This window comes from Dermacentor silvarum, chromosome 1 (genome assembly GCF_013339745.2).
Source record: "Dermacentor silvarum isolate Dsil-2018 chromosome 1, BIME_Dsil_1.4, whole genome shotgun sequence".
NCBI lineage: Eukaryota > Metazoa > Arthropoda > Arachnida > Ixodida > Ixodidae > Dermacentor > Dermacentor silvarum.
Genome location: NC_051154.1, coordinates 75,229,714 through 75,250,786, shown reverse-complemented (window position 1 = coordinate 75,250,786; position 21,073 = coordinate 75,229,714). Strand labels below are relative to the sequence as shown.

The 21,073-nt window shown below is 41.7% G+C and overlaps 2 protein-coding genes across 19 annotated transcripts in view; both read left to right on the top strand.

Moving 5' to 3' along the window:
- The window catches only part of LOC119466310 (breast cancer anti-estrogen resistance protein 1-like), a 94,958-nt gene extending 88,504 nt beyond the window's left edge, over positions 1–6,454 (top strand). For all 3 annotated transcript variants that reach the window (XM_037726822.2, XM_037726815.2, XM_037726829.2), the window contains exon 7: positions 1,270–6,454. In XM_037726822.2, coding sequence (XP_037582750.1) covers positions 1,270–2,529 — 1,260 coding nt within the window. In that variant the 3' untranslated portion in view covers positions 2,530–6,454. The remainder of the gene's footprint in view (positions 1–1,269) is intronic.
- LOC119466299 (chromodomain-helicase-DNA-binding protein 7-like) overlaps positions 1–21,073 on the top strand; it is a 554,757-nt gene that overhangs the window by 355,694 nt on the left and 177,990 nt on the right. For 2 of the 16 annotated variants that reach the window (XM_049669884.1, XM_049669867.1), the window contains exon 1: positions 8,760–9,090. The exons of 11 other annotated variants lie outside the window; for them this stretch is intronic. The gene's annotated coding sequence lies outside the window, so the exon portion shown is untranslated. Of the gene's footprint in view, positions 1–8,759; positions 9,091–9,173; positions 9,360–13,436; positions 13,461–21,073 lie in introns of those variants that run through there. 3 more of the 16 variants (XM_049669873.1, XM_049669877.1, XM_049669878.1) reach the window with 3 other exon arrangements.

Below are 21,073 nucleotides of genomic sequence, written 5' to 3'. Positions count from 1 at the left end.
TATTGCTAGGCTTATAAGAGTTATTGCTAGGCTTATTGGCTTATAATTGCAGCAGAAAATACAGATGTCATTTTCTGCGCTAGAGAAATGTTTTGTATTGTTTAACATTCCAAATAGTTCCAGCAGAGTTGTCTAGAAATATTTTGTCATTTGCATGTACATTATGACCATTGTATCATTGTTACATATTGTGCTATTGTTCCATCAATCCTTTGTTCTGTTGTATCATTGTTCCATTGTATCACTCGTAACATCGTTTACATTTGTTCGACAATACTATCTGTCAGAGAAACACTTGCTGGCAATATCTTTAAAGCAGAATTACAATTGACTGCATACCCGCTTACAACTTTCATTGAGAAAATTCTATTGAAAATGTGCATTGGCAAGGCAACGTAGATCAGTGCTGCAACTGCCTTACAATTGTTAAGAGATCAGTGACAGAAGTTCAGCTCTCTTTCATTAATCATATTAAGACATGGGCACCTGTTAGCTTTTAGAAAGGAGCTTTTTCTTTTTTTCTTCTTCATATGTGTTTATCACTCCGTTACAATATGTGCAATAGGTTGATTATTGATTCACTTCAAAAACTATACATGTTTTGATCAATCGGGTGTCAGCAGTTCAAATCTGTACCGAAGTTTCATCACGATGTTTACAGTGTTGCCCACTGTTAAAGGGACCACACGAGTGCAGAGCACGTCTAAATTTTTCCCTCTGGCAAGTGTACAATTGCACAGGTTTGCAGCAGGTGACTTGGTGGTGCCAGAACTTTTCTACACACCTGTGCAGTGCATTGACATAGCTACAGGCAACACCTGCAGGTAGAGCGCCTGTAATGTGAGACCCGCACATAAGAGTGTTCCTCTTAACAGTGGACCACACTGTATGTAAGCTTTAGTTGCTTCTTGCCATATGTATCCATGGCTTTGTGCAATGTTATGGAAGCTATATATTTTTCGCTGGTTTGGTCAACCAAGCCAAAGGAAAGAACGCACTTAAATGCTTTAACTTTTGTTTCATGAAAGTTTTTTTTTTTAATTTGTATATTTCTGATCTTAACTTTGCATAAGGTACATGTAGTTGAGCATAGGGGTATGTATGCCTTTGCGTGCTCTTGAGTTTGAAGGTACACAGTTTGTGAGAAAAGGCACAGCTTCTTAATTTCTTAGATTTTTACAGTAGCTATGGTCTGGATCTGCTTGTGTGGCAATTCTGAAAGCTCACCACTGTGCATGTCCTTGTTTCTCTGCTTTATCTATGCTGCAGGTAACACGTGATGCCCCGCTTCCACCGCCGATGATGGATGAAACTGATGCTTCCAGGCGACACTCCTCATCTAGTAGCGACTCACGTGGTTCACGTGATTATGAGACCGTTGGAGACCTCAAGGAGCTCCACCTAGAGCGTGATGCAGCTCTCGAGGTTCTGGTTAAAGTCCAGCAAGAGTTGACAAGTGCAATTGGGAAGCTGTTCTCACTCACTCATTCCACACTGAAGCGACAGGAAAGCGTTACTGCAGAGAGTCGACTCTATGACATCAAGACGAGCTGCCACAAGCTACGAACTTCTTTGAAAGAGTTTCTCAACTTTGCGCAAGGTGCCCTTGCCAATGCTTCCCATGTAGAGGACAGAAAGCTGTATCAAAAGTTGGCCCGACTGACGAAGCCATTGTTGGACTCGCATCAGGTGGTAGTGGCAACTACCCAGGTCTTGGATGACAAAGGTTGGCAGCTGTGTATGTCCCGAGAAGCTGGCCCTGATGAGCTGGACCAGCTGATTGCATGTGCCCGGGGGCTGACAGAGGATATCCAGCAAGTGGCATCCACCATACAGGGGAACTCGACGCTCATCTTCAAGAAGTCCCCCCTCATCAGTGAGTCCGGGAGGACCTCGCAGGAGAGGCCCTTACCAGTGCCGCCAAGGAAAGAGGATGACCAGTGGGCCAGCGATTACGACTATGTGAACCTTGAATCCAAGGCATCGGTGGAGCGTGAGAATGAGGAGATCAAGGCTGCACTGCCGGCTGAGCTGAGCCAGTCTTTTGACAAATTGTTGCAGCAGTCGCAGCTCATTGTTGAAGGCATAGTGCAAGAACCACAAGCTCTCTCTGGTATGCCTGGCTTGGACCAAAATGACCTTCAGATCCTCAACTTTTATGGTGCCCAGATTGACACCCACATTCTATTTCTGACTAATGCCATTGATGCCTTCTTGGCTACTATTGAGAACAACCAGCCTCCAAAGGTGTTCATTGGACACAGTAAATTTGTCGTGATCAGTGCTCATAAGCTTGTGTACATGGGGGACACAGTGTATCGAAATATTGTGAACGTGGACATTAAGAACAAAGTTTTGCAGTGCTCAAGTAACCTGTGTGAAGCTTTGAAGATGCTCATCAATAGCACTAAGAAAGCAGCCTTGCAGTTTCCATCTGTGGCAGCTGTGCAGGAAATGGTGGACAGTATTGTTGATGTGTCACACTTAGCCAATGACCTGAAGGTGGTTGTTATGCAGGCTAAGAGGTAACCTGGGTGGCCCTGTCTGTACATGCTCAAGTTGCATCTTGGAAGCCCACGATTTAGTGGCAGACACATTACTTGCAAAAGCGTAGCACACTGATGTTGCAGCACTTTCTAAAATATAGTAGTATGCTTTTAAAATCGGGTTTATTGAAATTTGCGTAATGCTAAAGTTTGTTGCAGTAAGCTGAGTGCACTGCATTGAATTTATATCTTAGTAGTAGAATTCTTACTATTGTTAGTCTCATGTTTACCTTTTTACACACACACACACACACACACACACACACACACACACACACACACACACACACACACACACACACACACACACACACACACACACACACACACACACACACACTATATATATATATGTACGTATATGTATATAATAGCAAACACACAAAACAGGGTGTTCTGTGTTTCAGTAAAACAAAAAAGACATATTTGCATCACAAGTTTCTTACAGCTGAAGCATTGTTCCCAAACGCAGTTGCAAACAGGGTAAGGTGAGAAAGGATGAATTTTGTGCCAATAAATGTTACATTGGCATTTTCAACGAACTGCATTTCCTTTGATGTGTTCTTAGAATTAATATTGTTAAAGAGCATATTTATGGGGAAGCCTAGCATGACTAAAAAAAATCTTGGGCGGCAATGTGCAGATCAGCGAGTCTACATTTATGATACGACCTATATATTTTGCAAGTAAGCCATGCTTTCTCAAGATAGTTTTGTAACAATTAAGATACACATTGATCCTCACATCAGCTAAACTTGACATTAGGCTTAAAAGAAATAAAACGGAACAAATTTTTATTGCACTGTGTGTAATGAAGTATCTATTTTTGTTACCAGTAGTTGGCTGCTCTAGAATATTGCTTTATACATACTTGTGGTTTTGTGGTCTATCGATCTTAGCTGAACAATAGAGCTTGTAGCCTTGTGTCTTCCGTTTTATGCAGCACAGCAAAGCGCTGTTCAGCACATTGCAAGTTCTACTCTAATATTTCATACACGTCTTCCCATAGCAGGCATTGCCAGCAGACGTGCATTGGAAATTTCAGAGACAGCTTGGGTATGCTTCTGCAATGTTCAGGCCACCACACAAACGCACAAACTCCATGGCAGTGTTCTCATGTTATTGTAGACAATTCAGTGGAGCCAAATATCTGCTTCCATGTTACTGTGGTTTGATGCAAAGAGCTGCTCTCTCACTACTGCTCGAGCACGCATCTTGATCTGTGCTAGTTAATTATAGATTTTATTCAGCAAGGAAGCTTCATTGATATTTTATGCTTCGATTTCGTTGTGGCTTTGCCCCATTGTCAATTCATTCTGAAAGCAAGAACCACGCTGAAAGAATGCTTCTATTTGTCATTTTTGTTACAATGATGGACAAGCTTGACACCATGCACAAAAGTAAAATCACACGTGGTGCTCTTATCATTCTTTGAACAGTTTGGGTGACCATCATTGTGCAGCCAGATTTGCTGTTCACTGGTGCTGTTGCATGCATGCTCACTCACTTTCAGAGCAGTATAGTGAATAGCAGTATAGTTGGCAGTGGAACCAAGTTTGTGAATGTTTGGTAGAAGCATGGTACTTCACATTCTGTGAGATTTATATTTTGCATTAACATTGATCGTTAGATGCCACAACTTAAAAAAAGAAATTATTTTAGGTGAGTGAATATCAAGCTTTTCAATTAATATTGTGTTGTGTTCATATCACAAGCATGTTTGGCATAAGTTCACTTTTCTTGCCAGTGCTAATGCCAATAAAAAGAGCAAGTATCATGTCCATGCCCAACTTCTTTTTGAGTGGAAACTCGCTCTTGACATAAAATATTAGTGTAGAAAACTTAAAGGTAGTGCGTGTGAGAAATTAAGAAAGCTGACGTTAAAAAACTACGGATACGTGAGGTACGGAACATTGTGGCTATTCAAGGAGTCAAACTTTGTTCCCATAGTTTTCATTCACAATGGTGTAATAGGCCAGTGCTACTTTCAAACTGCCTCTCATTTTTCATGTGACCTTAGCTGTTGTGGAAACCAAGTGCATAGATTGTTTCTGGTCACAAGTTTTGAGACTCCAGTGGGTTTTGTGATAAGTGAGTGGTAAATTAGAATGTACTCTGCTTGACATCTATGTGAAGAGTGGCATAGCCAGACATTTTTTTTTTAATTTATTGTATTCAAATATGTGCAGCACATCAAGAAGGAAGGCAGGTGTAGTAAAGACTGTGTAGATTATGGGGGTTTAACTACATTTTTAAGGGGCGTTCAGCTCTCTCGGTTTTATCTTGGCTGTATCCTGGTCGTAGAGTTGGCACAACCAGACATACCTACAATAATTTTTGGCATTGTTTGGTGGCAAGCTACCGCTGACTACTTGATATCAAGGAATTGATATCACTTCACTGCACTTCCTACAACTTTAAATATTGGCATGCAACGACTACAAGTGTCACTTTTAAGTAACACACTTGCGACCCATGTGCGAGGTCCTGAACTTTGAACACTTGCATCTTTGAAGCACTCCCAAACACTTGCATGGAATTCGGTTCTAGATCTTTGTATTGGTTCATGCATCTGGCAGTGCATTGCTTACTTTTTACCTGTGAATGCAAGGATTTTATGTTTGAGCTCCAAAAGGGAGTGATGTGTATGGCTGCAGGCATGTATTTGGTTATTCATACGTTTAGCTGTTCATCTGTCTGACATTCATTAGCTGGACTGAGCAGGGACTTCTTTACTTTGGTTGGTAAAAGAAGGCTGGAAAGGCATTGTATCACGCTGGTTGTACAAATGCTACCAGTTGTGGAAATAAGTGACCATTATTTTGATGAATTTAATTTCGATGAGTGTGCCAAAGACTGCAAGCACCTCACATAGGAGTATTTCTGTGAGGTGTGAGGAGAGAGCATGGTGTGTAGTAAATCTTTTCTTCTCTGAGTGCAGTGTTGGATACTTGAAGCATACTCGCCCGCGATATTACCAGTGCATGGAACATAGCCCGGCACACTACTTGTACTGCATTTATGGCTTCAGACTGGACTTTTATAATGGTTGCATCTTTGTACAGTCTTTGCAGGTGTAGATCTTTTAATGGCTACATTTCCAGTGTGTGAACAGTATGGGGAAGACTTACACAAGTGGCAAGTAATTTGTTGATCACTGGAGGCAGAAGACACATTTGTGCTTAACAGGAATGAAACACTGCAGTTTTTGTTGGTGTGAATGGATTATACTTATTGAAGTGAGCTTTGCACAAGGCCTGTTGCTGCCTAGTTTTGTGTTGCACCTGCATACTTCTGTTTACTTCACAAAAACATACACACACACAAAGCAAGCTGGCAAATGAACCACAATATTGTGCAACTGGTGAGAATGTATGAAAGCACTCCGAATTTATATGCTGTTTTTAGGGCAGCCTCAACTAGGGCTTCACACCGCAAGAGAGTCTGCTTAAACCCAGTTCCTGGTAAATCTAGCTTCATTTGCTGCCCCCACAAATTTGGAGAGTTCAGTGTTCCTAGTCAGAATGTTACTTCGATCTCAGTGCAATTGGAATCATTCCTTCTGCAAAAGTGTAAGAGCGTAAGCAAACATTCTGTGCAATTCTGAAGTGCTAGCCTTTGTTATTATTTTTTGATACCTATGACTCTCCATGAGGCCCACCTTCCTGGTGCATTTCATGTTTGAAGTCCCATTGCGTAATGTGGCTGGTTTCACATTACCTTTGTACACGTGTGGGAAGTAGCTGTGTAGCTTGCTGTGCTGTGACGTCTGGACCTGATGTCATTGAAGAAAAAGAAAAGGGGGGCACAAGTGGTTGCAGGCTGGAAATCTGTTAGTCGCAGTGAGGTGTTGTTTTGTACATTAATACAGATGGTACTGTACATATTAATAAAAGTGTATCCAACTATTCATGTGTTTCATTTGTGACTTCTGGCCACCACTCAACTGCCCACAGCCACACTGTCAAAGTAAGGCCTTCTGGAACTGCAATAGCCTATCTCTCATGTGCTTTATGCTACGCTGCTGCAATGAATGCTTCCTCAGCATTTCTCCTTGAGAATCGCGTGTGATCAGCACTCACAAACACTTTAATGTTTGTGCCAGGCCTTAGCCACGACAATAGCAATAGCCCTGGCACTAGCCTGTGCGAGCTGTAAAGGACTGTGAAGGACCAGAAAACACTAGTGATGAAATGTGTAAGCAAACATCTACAAAGGCTCAGTGCAACGGCAACATTTTCAGTGCAGCTGTAAATGTTGCACTGTGTGTAGCAAAATAGAAACATGTTATTGTCTTGAATAATGTCTTCAGGCTAAAAGAATTGTTTTGGCACATACCTTTCTATTTATAAAGTTACAAATTGCCTCTTGATAAAGCGCTTCAGAGCTAAGAAGCATCCAACTCTCGGCATTTTTAATCTTAAATTTGTAAATATATATGTTATGTTCACAATGAAATCTCAAAGCAGCTGCTTGGCTACGAATATCAGCTCTCAAGGTGTCGCAAGTTGCCACTGCTGCTGTACGTGCCCACAAATAAGATGCTCTATCTCTATTGCTGCTGCTTGGCACATTTAACTACTGAGATTCATGAAAGTCCGAACTCTCACAGATAAAGTTGGGACAAATATTAACAGACCATACTGTGAAAATTTTTGCAAATACACTAAGCCGAAATTTTTGTCTGTTGGTATATAGTATTATACCAATAACGGTAACTGATTATCATCAAAATAAATGTTTCAGAGTAATCTTTTTTTGAAATTTTGGTGGTTATTTTATGGCTAAGCCCTACATATTTCATGTTGACCGAATTGGACATAATGTGTTTGTGTGTGCATACCTAGGCATATATATATATATATATATATATATATATATATATATATATAATCGTGTACTACAAAAAATTGTTAATGCTAATGCTTTCTTCATTATCATAAAATGCAAGCTGGCTTTGATAAACAGCTGATTATACGGAAGAGGTTATGAAATGCACCCGGTTTCCTTACCTCAAGGTGCGGCCCTGAAATTGCATAACTTGGATGGTTTTCTGAGTGCACAAGCATGTGGATTAGCGCGACTCCAGAAATGCAGAACCTCATATGCATAAGTTCAGGTAATCTTGCATCTGTCATGTTGTCCACACCGTTTGCACACAGGATATGAAATTTTGGTAATATCAATTTTACGGTACAGATCACAGTAGTGCATGAGGCACTACTGTCATAGATCTGGATCTGGGCATTTCTTGCTTACTACAATAAATATAAGATACAGCAATTGTTGCACTTTTTCTAAATCATAAGCACTGACTTTGCAGAATTATATTGACGGTTTTACTGAAAGGCTTTTTGCTTTTTACTGGATGGCACAGCAAAAATTTTAGTGTGGCAAAAAAAAAAAAAAAAAAAAAACAGCAACCAAGAAGTTTCGACATAAAAGGAATGACGCGAAAAGCTAAAATAACGCGTAGCCGACTAAGAAAATGCCCAGCTAGGACGAGTCATGCGATTAGTCGCACTATAGGCAGGGAACCTCGGCTCTTCAATTTCTAGCCGATGAAATCCGGCATCCAAAATCAAAATTTTCATACTGGAAACAGTTGTTAGCGTGTTCAGTTGGGCTGGTACCTCCGTAAAAATTTAGGTTTAACAGCGCGACACAACTAGGTGACCGGACACGTCTTTATGGTTTTTCTGTGCCCTTTGTCAACCAAGATCAGTTACACAACAGTCAAGGAAAAAGATACAAAGCAATATTTATTAGCGTGCTGCTGTCTCGAGTACAAATTTCTCAAATCGCAAGTTCGCCTCTCAGCAGGCGCCTGTTAATCGCTCTCGAAAACCGAATAGCAGACGCCTGACACACAGTGACATTCAAATGAAAGAGAACGCTTGCAACAGAGCTCGCAATGGCCCAGATCAGACCTGCCAGGCTTCGCGATGTGACGGCGCTAATGGACGACAATCAAACGCCGACAGGCTTTCTCGCTGGCCTCGTCGCAGATGCATTTTTTTTATGTTTCAAACCGCCTTCGACGCCAGGTGCGCACCGGCCGTGCTCATCGCGTCGCCGCTACGACAGGGATCCCTAGTGTTCTTCTTGGGAAGCAGTGTTTTGGGGCACATTACATCCGGGAGTTTATGAAAATCTTCGACCTCTCATTGGCCGCAATGCCGGGGATAGAAAGAAAAACATAACTCTTTGCTTGCGACCGTCGTGTGAGCTTGTCTTTCATTGGGCGATCACCAATAAATGACAATTGTCATTTACTGGTTTCCTGCGTTCATTATGTGATTTGTGCGCGTCATTCTCAATAACTAAGACCGACAAGCCTTCAAATGTGAGTTTGCAGTGCTTTTAACTCGAATACGATACTTCCGCAAACAAAATCATTCTATAGTATTTCTGTGTCGACCAATCAGAGACGGCGGAACATGGCGTGCTAGTCCTAGCAAGATGTACAATGTAAGCGACCAAAGCGACTCAAACTTCACAAAAATCGCCTGCGAATGTAGTTTGTTTCACTAGCATTACGAAGGTAAGTGTTTCATTTGTTTCGCTATCTATGCCTGTGTAGACCGAGCACTCTCGATTGGTCGATATTGCTCGGTATCTAGGTTTAATTGGAGAGTAAGTCCGAGCCGATTATCATTCGGCCAAAGTGATCATGAATTGGGTAGCTGAAGATGGGCCTAAAATGGCGTTCAAAGAAAACTTGTGGTCATTGTTCTCGTGCATTTATGAAAATAATTGCGCTGTATCTGCGTCTTGTATTCGTCGCTCGTGAGCACTTGGCCTAGGAGAAAGGTGAGGAGGGGCGGCCGGGACCGCTTTGACGAAATGTCAGTGTGAACTCCCGTGGAGTCTTCGTTGTCAGTGTCGGGGTATCGAGCGATAGCGGGAAAGGTCCGCGGACGCTGGTCGGCTTTGAACGAGCTCAAGCTTGCTAATGATCTCGTTAGGCTTAACACTAATCAAAGGTTGACCGCTGTGAATGCTGTGCCGATTCGTGCCTTGACGTGGACGCGTGCTGCGGTTTATGCACTGCTAGGAAGCAAGAATGCCGGACGGCTTCGCGTCGCTCTCTTCGCTTGGCTGCTGGATCACGTCGGGGAACACCTGACATATTTACTCGCTTTGGAGGCATTCCAGCCGGCGCATGGTCCGTTTGTTTGACTGATTGAATCTGTGCATGTGTAATTGGGCCTACTATAGCGACATCGAAATAAACCTGGGGCTGCAGTATGAACCCTCGTTGAGCGAGCCGCGCTAAGCCGTACTGTTGCTCTGTCTTGCTCGGTTCATTTTGTCCCCATATACCGAGGTAGAGCGATCTTTCTGAAGCCAGCGGGTTCAAGCAATCGCGCCTTGATATTAACTGCTCTTTTTTCAGCAACTTTGCATATTTTCCGTGTGGCAGTAGGAACTCTACAGTTCTCAGCTGGCAGTCATGTGCTGGCCCCTATCTTGTTGGTGGAGAAGTGAAAGGACCATCTTTTTGTAGTGGTTTGCCACACTTGACTCACATATCTATAACGTAATGTAAAACGCTGTAAACCTGGTTGCTCGCGTTTCGCTCATATGCCATTATCGGGCCCCGATTGTTAGCCAACGTGCAGCGGTTTGTGCTCATCAACCAGTGCTCGTTGTTCACTAATGTGTCATATTTTGATAATAGCACGTTTGGTCAAGTTGGCGTATTCTCCTGTTCTGTTCATCTTTGTACATTTATACACTCACTAATTTTCGGAGCCTTGTACCTTGCTGTTAGCCGCCCGTAAAGGTGCCTAAGCGAGCTGTAATGCACCGTCAACGTAGATGTGTATGAACAAATGTATGAAAGTGCAAGGACTTCGACAATCTTTGCTAGTTCAACTGATAAAATGTACTCGTATCGGCCGATAATCTTGTCGCGCTGTTGCTGCCAATGCCCGCTCAGCTCGTTTGTGGCCACAAGCTGCGTAGGATCGTTTAGTCGAACTACTATTGCGAAAGGCAAATGCGTATTTACATTTTCTGTACTACAGCATTGCATTTACATTGCACATTCCGAGTTACAATTTTTCTAGAAATACGTTAAAGTGTGCAACAAAATGGGTGTGGGCTTTCTCTTTTGGTGCTAGTTCTGTAGCAGTCATCAGCTTTAAGGAAATTTTGTATTAATCCATATTATTCGTGGGCAAGTTTAGGTAAGTGCATGTGTGTCTTGGTATACATGACCTGATGGCATTTCATATTTTTTATACTTGCTCACAGAGAGTTGGAATTTCTTGAGGGTATGCCTTGTTTAGTTTAAATACAGCATACAAAGTCTTGAGCACTGTAATTTCAAGACAGCTGTCCTTAGAGAAGTGTGATTGATAAATATGCAACTCAGGATTGGAAAGTTTCTGCTTTTGCGGCATTTTTAAAAATTGTATTTACCTTGGGGCACAAAGCTGCAGTTTTGTAGGAATGTTGGAAAAATGTAGCAGCTAGCTTTTATTGTTGCTTTTTATTAACATTTGCCTTCAGTTCTCGTGCTTTCCAATTTCGACAACTAGGGAGTGTAGAAAAGCGCACTTTATGCGGTGTTCAAGCAACCCACACCATAATTAAAAAATTACTAGTAGCTTGTATGTGTTGAACACAAAAGTGACCATTTTTAATTTTAATTTTGTAGTCTAGTTTGTAGTAAATTTTGTAGTCTACTGTTGAGTGTCCTGACAGCGGTAGAACTAATGAAAAGTGCACTTGCGTGTTTCCTTTCGCCAAGTTTTTTTTTTTTTTTCTTGGGCTGCTCATGTGGCACTTGTATCAAGTGTTGCATGCATCTTAGCTTACAAATACTCTTAATAGATGAATTGTGCCCCAAAGCTACACGTGAGAGGAGATGCCATGTTGGAGGATGGGAAAGTAGGGGGGGGGGGATTAGGATTAATTTTTACTGCGTGGGCCTAAAGGAACTAATTATTCTTTCGTTACGTAAGTGCAAATGTACACTTAGTGGAAAACAGAAAATGTCATTTTCCCTGTTTTTCCTTTCTGTATCTGTGACCACTATTGTGGTAGTGCTTCAGAAACAATTTTTTATTCAGATGCATGCAGAGTTTTATTAACAATATTGAGTTTGAATGTGGAGTTGACATTATACTTCTGTGTTCATAGATTCACATATATTTGGTTGCACATGCTTATACTATGCACATTGGCAAGTGCTTTACTTATACCTAATTTCAAAAAATGCTGAATTTAAGATTGGGAACTAATTACGAATAAGCCTGTGCAGTTACCTCATGGCTGCTACATACATCTTGTTTTATGACCCAATATAATTCCGGTGTAGCTTTAAGCATAACACTTGCTAAACTCATTGGTACCACCTGGAGTTAAACAATTTTCTTTGTGGGCTTTTTTTTTTTTCTTGACATAAAAATAATGGCTGCTGATATCTAACTTGTTGCTATTAGCTGTCAAGAAACGAATAAGTGCAAATGCTATACAGCTTTAATGTAATAAAAGATTTTGAAATTGAAACTCTGAACACTAATCACTGTAGTGTAAAAATAGCTAATAGCTAGAACCATGTGTTCTGTTGACAATTTTATAAGTAAACAGGCATCACTATGAAAATTAAGGATGCAAAAGTTGTGAGAAGTTCTGCTGCTTTTATTGAAAAAGAAAGCCGAGTGCATAATCTGTATATCTACCAATTTTTGGTGCGTTGTATGCCAATCATTGGGAGGGAGAGTGAACATATTAAAAAAAGAAATGCATGAAACGATTTGAAAGCCACTTCAACCTTAGCCATTTCTTTCTAAAGCAGTTTTTTTTAATGGTAATGTACATTTTATGTTGTTTTCAGCATTTACTCATAAGGGGAAGCCTGTTTATAGTCCATGTTTAATTCTGAACAATATTTGTTTCTACTAAGAGGTTAAAGCAATAGGATATTATTGCATTCATGATCAGATATGGTAAGCCAGTCATGATGGGTTCATTGGCAGTGTTGGACTTGATCCTAGCCATTCTTCAAATCAGTGAAAGTTGGTAATTTAAAAACAAATTTTCTTAATAGTGGCTAAACCTTCGATGTCGAGTGGTTCTTGATAATGATAACTGTTAACTGTTTTCAAAGCATTTGTTTCATTCCTTGGCAGCTTCGTAGTTTTATATGCATGGGAAACCATGAATCTGCATCAACACTGATGTTGCATGATATTTTTTTGTCATTAGGTGCAGTGAAGTGCACCAGTGCAATCTTTGTTCATCATTCTTGCAGGTTTTCTTGTGCCAGTGTGTATAGAGAGAACTTTTGAAACGACTGTTCAGGGTTAAATTCTGGACTTTGCTTTAGGTGCAAGGTATTTTCTGTACATTGTAGATTTGGAACACACAGCAGGCATAAATGCACAGAATTCGTTTCTGCTTCATTTAAGGTGTGCGAGCACAGAAACAGAATGGCAGCAGATGCTTTGATAAGCTAGATGCTCTATAAAGAGGGAATGGATAGGTTATATCATTGTATCGTAGTTGCATTTTCTTTTGTGTAAATGTTAGGATTTAGAGTCCCCTTTTCTTTTCTTGCTAAACAGAATTGACATATTTTTTCAGAAGTTACTATTACTGAAACAGGAGGTCCCAAAGCAGGTGCTGTGGCTGGCCTCCCATAAATAGGGGCAATTAGCATGAAGGGCATTCAGCATTCTTTATATGAGAGCTGCGAAGTAGTTGCTTCATTCCCAACTATGTTAAATAATGAACCACAACCATGGTACAGGCCATAAGTAAGATATGCCGGCTGAAAGAAATAAGTAGTTAAAGAAAGTTACTTGGTATTTATATATTGTCTTCCAAGTTGTTTAAATAGAATTCAGTAGATTACCACTGATATTTTATTTACAGCAGACACAAGTGAAAGGCATTCGAGTAAGTGAACTGCATGCAAAACATGTGCCTGTTTAGGCACATGTTGTGTTATAATGTTAAAATTGTTTTTTACACAACCTCATTTTGCAGGACAAAATAGATATTTGACTTAACATGATTGGTACCAAATGCCAGGTGGCAAGCTCATGTTGTGCAGAAAACCATGCTAGTACATGACAAAAATGAATGGTGACTTGCATGATGACATTTCATCTGCATGAGAAATGCAATGCGTGTTGCCAAGCACAAAAGAGGATATGCAGATAACTTTAAAGATGTGTACTTTATGTTGACTGTTCTTCGTCCTGTACAAGGTGCTCTCTTTCATTGCCTAAGTATGCACCGGTGTGCCCAAATAGCGCTTGACAGGCAATCGAATTTTGCAGTTAGTTGTGCAATAAATGTTTAACATTTACAGCAGCGCATGAACAAAAAGCTGTGAGATGGCTTCGTTGTTGGAGTACTGTATGTTAAAATTTATGTTGGACATATGAGTCGCTGTAGAGAAAACCTCTCTATGTTGGACGCGCAAAATGCAGTAGTTATCTGTGTGAATTACAAAGGTTTTCTCATAAGTCCTCGACCTAACTCAGAAAACTAGTGCGTACTGAGACGAAACAATATTTTATGACTAAGGTACCTTCTAAGGTCATGCCACAAAACTTTGTATGTGCATTGTGCGCACGTTGATAGCAAGGGCCACTAGTAGGTGGTGATGCACACAGTCAAATAATGCTGCACTTGAAAGCTTATGCAATGATAGAGTTCTTGTCCTGGAATGGGGGGGGGGGGGCTAGCTACATTAGGGATCCATCAGGATATGGTAGAAGCATTTTGAGAAAGTGTCTTTTCTGTAGCCCAGTAAATAAGTGACTTGAGCAAGCATGAAAAAGCATCGCAGATAATCCTGGCTTCCTGGTGGGAGCATACTAGAAAATATCAGCCGTATGCGAGATCATGTGATGGCAGATAGCAACCCTTTGCCCAGACAACCTTGGAGCTGACAGGAATATTAAGACAACAGTTCAATATGCACAAGGTCTAACTATCAGTATTGCAGACTTTATAAAAATGCATGTGATACACTAAAGTCTAGAGGTCAGCCTGGGTAAGAACCTGCAAACTCTTGTGCAAGGTATGTGACCGGTTGCACCACTTAGAGCCCCAGGGTGAGTCACTGTTAAAACAGTTGAACCATCTTTATGCTCCAGCACTAAAAATTGCCTTGTCTGTCATCAGGCAAAATGATGACAGTCTTTTTGGGTTCCAATGGTAGTGCTTCTCAAGGATTTCTTGTAGAAAGGGCAGTCCATCACAGAAGGAATTTCTGATTCATGGTGTGCAGGATGCCATAAAGGCTCAACGGCATGATTTGCTTCGTAAAGGAGTCCTCCAATAGGACAATGTGCCTTCACATTGTGCTGCCGTAGTGCTGAAGGCCATTCACTCCTGTGGCCATTCCTGTGACTGCCATTCGCTCTTGTGGCTCCTGTGCCACTCGAGCATGTAGACTGCCTCTCACCGAGCCGGTCATGACTTAGCTGCATCCGGGGGAAAGGGGATGTTGTGATTGAGCTGATGTCGAGTGTTTAAGCATGAGGTCGTGAGATCAAATTCCGGCCACGGCGGCCACATTTTGATGGGGGCGAAATGCGAAAACATTTATGTACTTAGATTTAGGTGCACGTTTAAGAACCCCAGGTGGTCCAAATTATTCCGGAATCTCCCTCACTGTGGCGTGCCTCATAATCAAATCGTGGTTTTGGCATGTAAAGCCCCATAATTGAATTTTTTAACCCTTAACGTCGCTCAGCGGAGGCAGCACTTCACCATGGCTTCTGCTTCTCCCACACACTTTCCCTGGAATGGCCTGGCAGGTGAAACTGGCACTTCCCTTTTCTTGTCCCTCTCTTTACCTTTTCATCTCTACTTTGCTACCTGTCCTTTAGTTTCTTCTCAATCCAAATTTCCTTGCGGCTAGGGTTTACCTCATGTGGAATAACCAACCTTGGTTATAGCACTGAGTTACAGCAGGGCCGCTATTTTGTAGCGATGCCTTTAAAGTAATAATGCCTTTTCGCGCTTATCGCGCTTTGTCAGTGGTCAGAGCGACGGTCCGCTCACGATATCAACGTTGTTAACGCGAGCGGACCGTTGCTCTGACCACTTAATAGCGCGATAAGCCTGATAAGGCATTATTACTTTAAAGGCATCGCTACAAAATACCGGCCCAGGAATAAGCAACTGGCATAAGCAGGGTATGTCTACTTACAATTCATGCTGTGTCCCTGTGGTGGGTTCTGAAGTGTGTGGCTGGCTTTTTCGGCAGAAAAAGCACTTTAAACGTAAGCACATTCATCGTATGCAGGTTCTTTCCCCCAACTTCTTGGTTACCCCCAGGAAAGAGGATGCACCGACAAAGTTATTTTTATAAGTAGGTATTGAAGGAAAGATTTTTCAGGTGATTTAAAAGGGGGTCTGAAACTGAGTTTGTTCGTACCGATTCATGGTGAAAAACAGCGCGAGAAAAATGGGACACGAAAGACCAGACCGGGTGAGCACTGGTAGAAGAAATGTACTTTAAAGAGAGTCTGAAATTGAGCTTTTAGTACCGATTCATGGCAGAAAACAGTGCGAGAAAAACTGGACATAGTTTTTTGCCATGAATTGGTAACAACAAATTCAGTTTCAAACCCTTTTAGAGTACATTTCTTCTACCAGTGCTCACCCATTTCTACCAGTGCTCCCTAGGTACCATACGATTCAGTGAGAACTCAGAAAAGACAATAATAATGTCCCCTTTTCTAGTAGTTAGCTGAGGCTCTTGAAGCAAGAAAACTATCAAGTGGCAGTCTTTTAGAACTCCAAAATTAACAAAGTAGGAGAACCGAGGGGCTCGATTTTGTTAATCATAACCACATAGAGCCAACAGACAATGAAGCCAAGAAAAGCATCGGGGAAATTAAGTGTGGTTGAAATTGAAATGTAGAAAATAAGGGAAATGAAAGTGGACGAAAAGATAACTTGTCGCCGGCGGAGCAGAACCCACAACCTCCACATTACGCGTGTGTTGCACTACCAATTGTGCTATGGTGACAGCCATCAATTCGGAGGTTACGGGTTTGGCTCCCTCTTGCGACAAGTTGTCTTTTCGACCACTTTCATTTCCCTTTTCATTATTTTCTACATTCCAATTTCGACCACACTTAATAGATATGTACTGAAGAAGAACGAGCAGTATGCACTGCTTCGAAAAAGACGACGACGACAAGTTGGTCGAAGACGTGTGCCTGTGTTGCCTGCGCTGTGTAACCTCTCGCTGCAGTGCTCTACGCTCTAATTAATTAAACTGGAGTGCCTCTCTACAGTTTGTGGAGGTGCTGGGTATCGATCCCAGTACCTCTTGCAATAAATAATAGATAAATAACTTTATTGAAAACAGAGGGAGGAGAGCTGGGTTTTACCCCGACCCCCCTGCGGGCCGCTCCCACGTTGGGACAGGCAGGGAGTACCTGCCCCCTTATTTCCCCGATGCTTTCCTTGGCTTCATTGTCTGTTGGCTTTATGTGGTTCCAAAATAAACAGCAAGACAACTTGGCACAAACAACCTGTCAATGTCAATATTTCGTGATGGGTGCTTCAGTTGGCCCGCATTGTTCAATTGCCACTGTCAAGGGTGTTATTATGGAGGATGACTTTATGAATTTCACTGAGGGCGAAATTAAGGAAGATTGGACAGACCATAATATGCAGAGGACAAAGAGGTGTGAAAACAAAGAAGACCTCCGACTCAAGGGTGCAACCAGAATCTAATGAGACAGGTTGTGTGAAAACTCGTGTAAAGCCATAGATATCTAACTTTCAACATTGTTTTAAATGCCACGTGTTCGGTGCATGGGGGGCACGTTAAAGATCCCCTGGTGGTCAAAATTAATCTGGAGTCGCCCCACTGTGGCGTGCCTCATAATCAAATCGTGGTTTTGGCACATAAAACCCCAGAATTTATTGTTTTAAATGCCAGAGATTCAGCCATAGCTCTCAAAGCTGCCTTATACCCCTGACACACGGGCACTTAGTCCTTTAGGTAAGGGGACATCTACCGGAAAGGCGTTCAAGCGCAGTGACACACGACAAAGGAGTATCTCCCTCCTGGCAAAGTTCCTTTGCGAGAAACGGCCATCTGCTTTTTGAGTGGAAAGGTGAACTCTCGCATACAGCGTGCACAACTCGTCAATAGACGAAAACGTGTTACATAACTACGGTTCCCCGTAAGTATCTTTTTACGTTCGAAAATGTGTTATTTTTAGTGGTAATCCGATTTGTTGAAAAGTGAACATTTACTCTAGCTATACTCTCAAATGCCTGCACCACACGTCTAGCGCCGCCTTGTTGAATTGCGAATATGCGCATTATAAGCCATCAAAAACGGGAAAAATGTTTTTCGGTTCTACAATCACTAAATGTAATCTACATGCACAGCTTCTTGTAAATGTTGTCTCTCTCGCTGCTTTAACTAGCAGCGCTTTTTTTTCGGTGTTCATTTGAGGAACTACCTAAAAAAGTTAGTGCGCTGCTGTGTGTCATTGGCGCAACTCCTTTCTGCAAAGGGTCCTTCGGAGTAGCAAAAGGGGTTTTCTGCAAAGGACTTTTGCCCGTGTGTGAGGGGTATAAGAAAGGTTACCTGTGCAAAATGTGGTGCACATGTTTACATAGTTGACAAATGTGAAGTCAACTGTGGCAGTGGGCATGTTAACTACTCGAGGTTGTTCACAATTTGAAAAGGGAAAGGAACGTCGGGCCCCTTCAATATATTTTTCACTTGTGCACGGTTAAAAGCTTTATTGAAGTGTAATCGTAGGGCTATTCCTTCGTTCAGTGTTTAAGCACACCCCGCTTGGCTTGCATGCATTGGACAGTCACCTCATAGGTTTTTGTTTCATTTTGTGCATCGTGGACGTTATTCCACCAAGCTTACCGCATCACCTCTGTTTTCTAATATAAAATACAATTAAACTCTAGAACTCGGAAAGTTGCTTCCTGGATTGCCAGCTTTGTAACGAACTTGTCAGCGCTTAGATACACAGTGGGAATTCAAATCTTGACTAGATAGTTTCCATTTTAGAAAGCAACAGTGGACTTGATACACCAGTGCATCTGCCCTGTTTGTGTATGTCTCATTGCTTGCACTGTTCACCATGTTGTATATAATGCTGTGCGCATGGTTTAGCTGTGATTTTTGTGCATCCGTAACTGTCTTAGCTCTTGTTTTAGCCCCAAGTGTTGTACTCAGTATAGCTGCAAACATGGCGTTCGTTGTCATTGTAGTTGTCATTGAGTGAATTGTTACAAAAGGGGGGGGGGGGGGCAAGGCGAAGAGTGGTGTTGTAACTACGAATGAGTAGCTTGGGGTAACGATGCAAAATAAAATGCAAAAATGCTGAGTTTAGGTGCATGATAAAGAACCCCAGGCGGGTCAAAATTGATTAATCAAGAGCTCTCTGCAACAGCATCTCTCATAGCCCTTGTGTTTGTTTATTTAGGATGTTGTACCCCACAAATCAGTCAGAAATGGATGCGCTGACAGCTTCTTCTCTCTATGCCTGTGGCCCAATCTGCTGGCCTAGACGCCTCATACACTTTCAGATGTTCAACCAGCACCTTTGAGTAGGTGATGGACACTAAACCAAACACTTTGGCATTGATGATGCCAAAGGACAGCTCTCAAGTGTGGAATAAAAAAAGCTTAAGTGGCAGGACCGAGAAAAGGATTGCCTACTTTAGCTTTGATCAACACTGAGCATATCCTTCTTTTATGCATCTGTACATCATGACGAGCGAAATAATTCAATTGGATGCCAAGGGGCTTCTTCGTAATCTTAAGATCAATGGGCTTCTGAGTGATCTTCATCCAAAATAAATGTGTGTGTGCAAACGCACACTCGTGCACTTCTGCTGGTGTGAAAGTTTAGCAGAAAATGAGTCGGGGAAGATACGCAGCTCACATGATTGATTAAAAGATGTAGTGAGGTGGCCTCAGTGCCTCTTCATTTCATGCAGTATTGTTCATAATGAAGTGGGGGCATTGAGCTTGGCATGAACATGCTGACTATACTTGAATTGAAGTTTGGTGACATCATTACTGGAACACTGAGCAAGAAACATATTAGCGAGAAACACACACAAAATGTGACGTTAGCGCACATTTTAACCTGAAATTAACCAGAAATTTCAATTTGCAACTGCTACATCTGAGCCCCCCCCCCAGCCAGTAGTGATTATCATTAGACGCTGGATCTTTAGGCATTAAAAAAGCACGTTTTAGGCGCCAAAAATAAGCAGGCAAAGCAACGTTTTAGGCCTCCAACGTCGTAAATATAGGCACAATAAATTTTTACATAAATGCAAATAATTTCAAACGAAGAGGTGCGCGACCTGTATCTACGACAGGAAAACAAGAAATGTTATTATTTATGATGGCACAAAGGCACCAACCAACAGTTGAACATAGGCATGCAATTGTCCCTTAAAACTGATGGACTAATGAAGATCATTTGGCGTAATTAAACAAGCCCAGTGCTTGATTCATGTTCAATGGCCACTGTACTCGAGCGTTGCAGAGAGTGAAACAAGCATGAAAAAGAATACTTGAAAGCTGGGAATACTGATTAAAAAAAGCGCTACTTTATGTCTGCCTCATGCAAATAAATTAAGACACAACAAAACAGACAAATAATAAATGCAAGAGAGACTACAATTTATCAAGAAATTAACATGTTCTTACATGAGGAATGTTAGGTACAACTCTGACAATTTTCTCATATACAATGACATTATCGGCATTGTAGAGGCAAAACGCCCCAACACTGCCAAATACACTTCCGCCCATTTGAAGTGTGCGTGTTTGAAGAAATCTGTTTTAGAGCACGTGGAACGTAGTCTTAGAATCACTGTGAAGATTGTGGAAACAATAGCTAACTACCACCATCTCCAGATTTTTGGATTCAAAATTGTTCCTCTTGTCACTGAGAATGATCTTGTATGCTGAGAAGGGACGCTCGACGGCAGTGAACACCTTAAAAAGTAATTTAGAAACAAAACAAAAACCACGTGCATATCATATTTTTCTTTCTTCTTTTGCTCTTTACTCTCCCTTTCCTGACGGCTCTCCGCGGTTTCGCATTCGCCAACCGCGGCGCATCCCATTTCACTGCTGCTAGCGGTTGTTTTCCGAATGTTGGTTTACTAGATGACTAGGTTGAACCCCATAGAGTTACAAACAGTCAGTGTTGCCCGGTAACTTGAATAACGGTCTCTAACTACAATCGAAAGCGAAACTTGAGGCTAAATAGTGTTCCAATAGGCGCCGATATTGAAAATAGGCATTTATAGGTATTTAGGCACAAACGCCTAAATAGGCATTTATAGGCACTATAAAACCCCTATAAAAGCCCTTCTTAACCTCTAATTCATGCTCATATATCAAAATAGGAGCGCAAGGAACAAAAAAGGCATTTGCCTAAAATCTGGTCTCTAATTATCATTTTGGCAGGTCTTGTGCAACGTCAAAAGTGCAGGGTTGCCCCTGTGTCATCTGTTCCAAAACATTGAAAAAC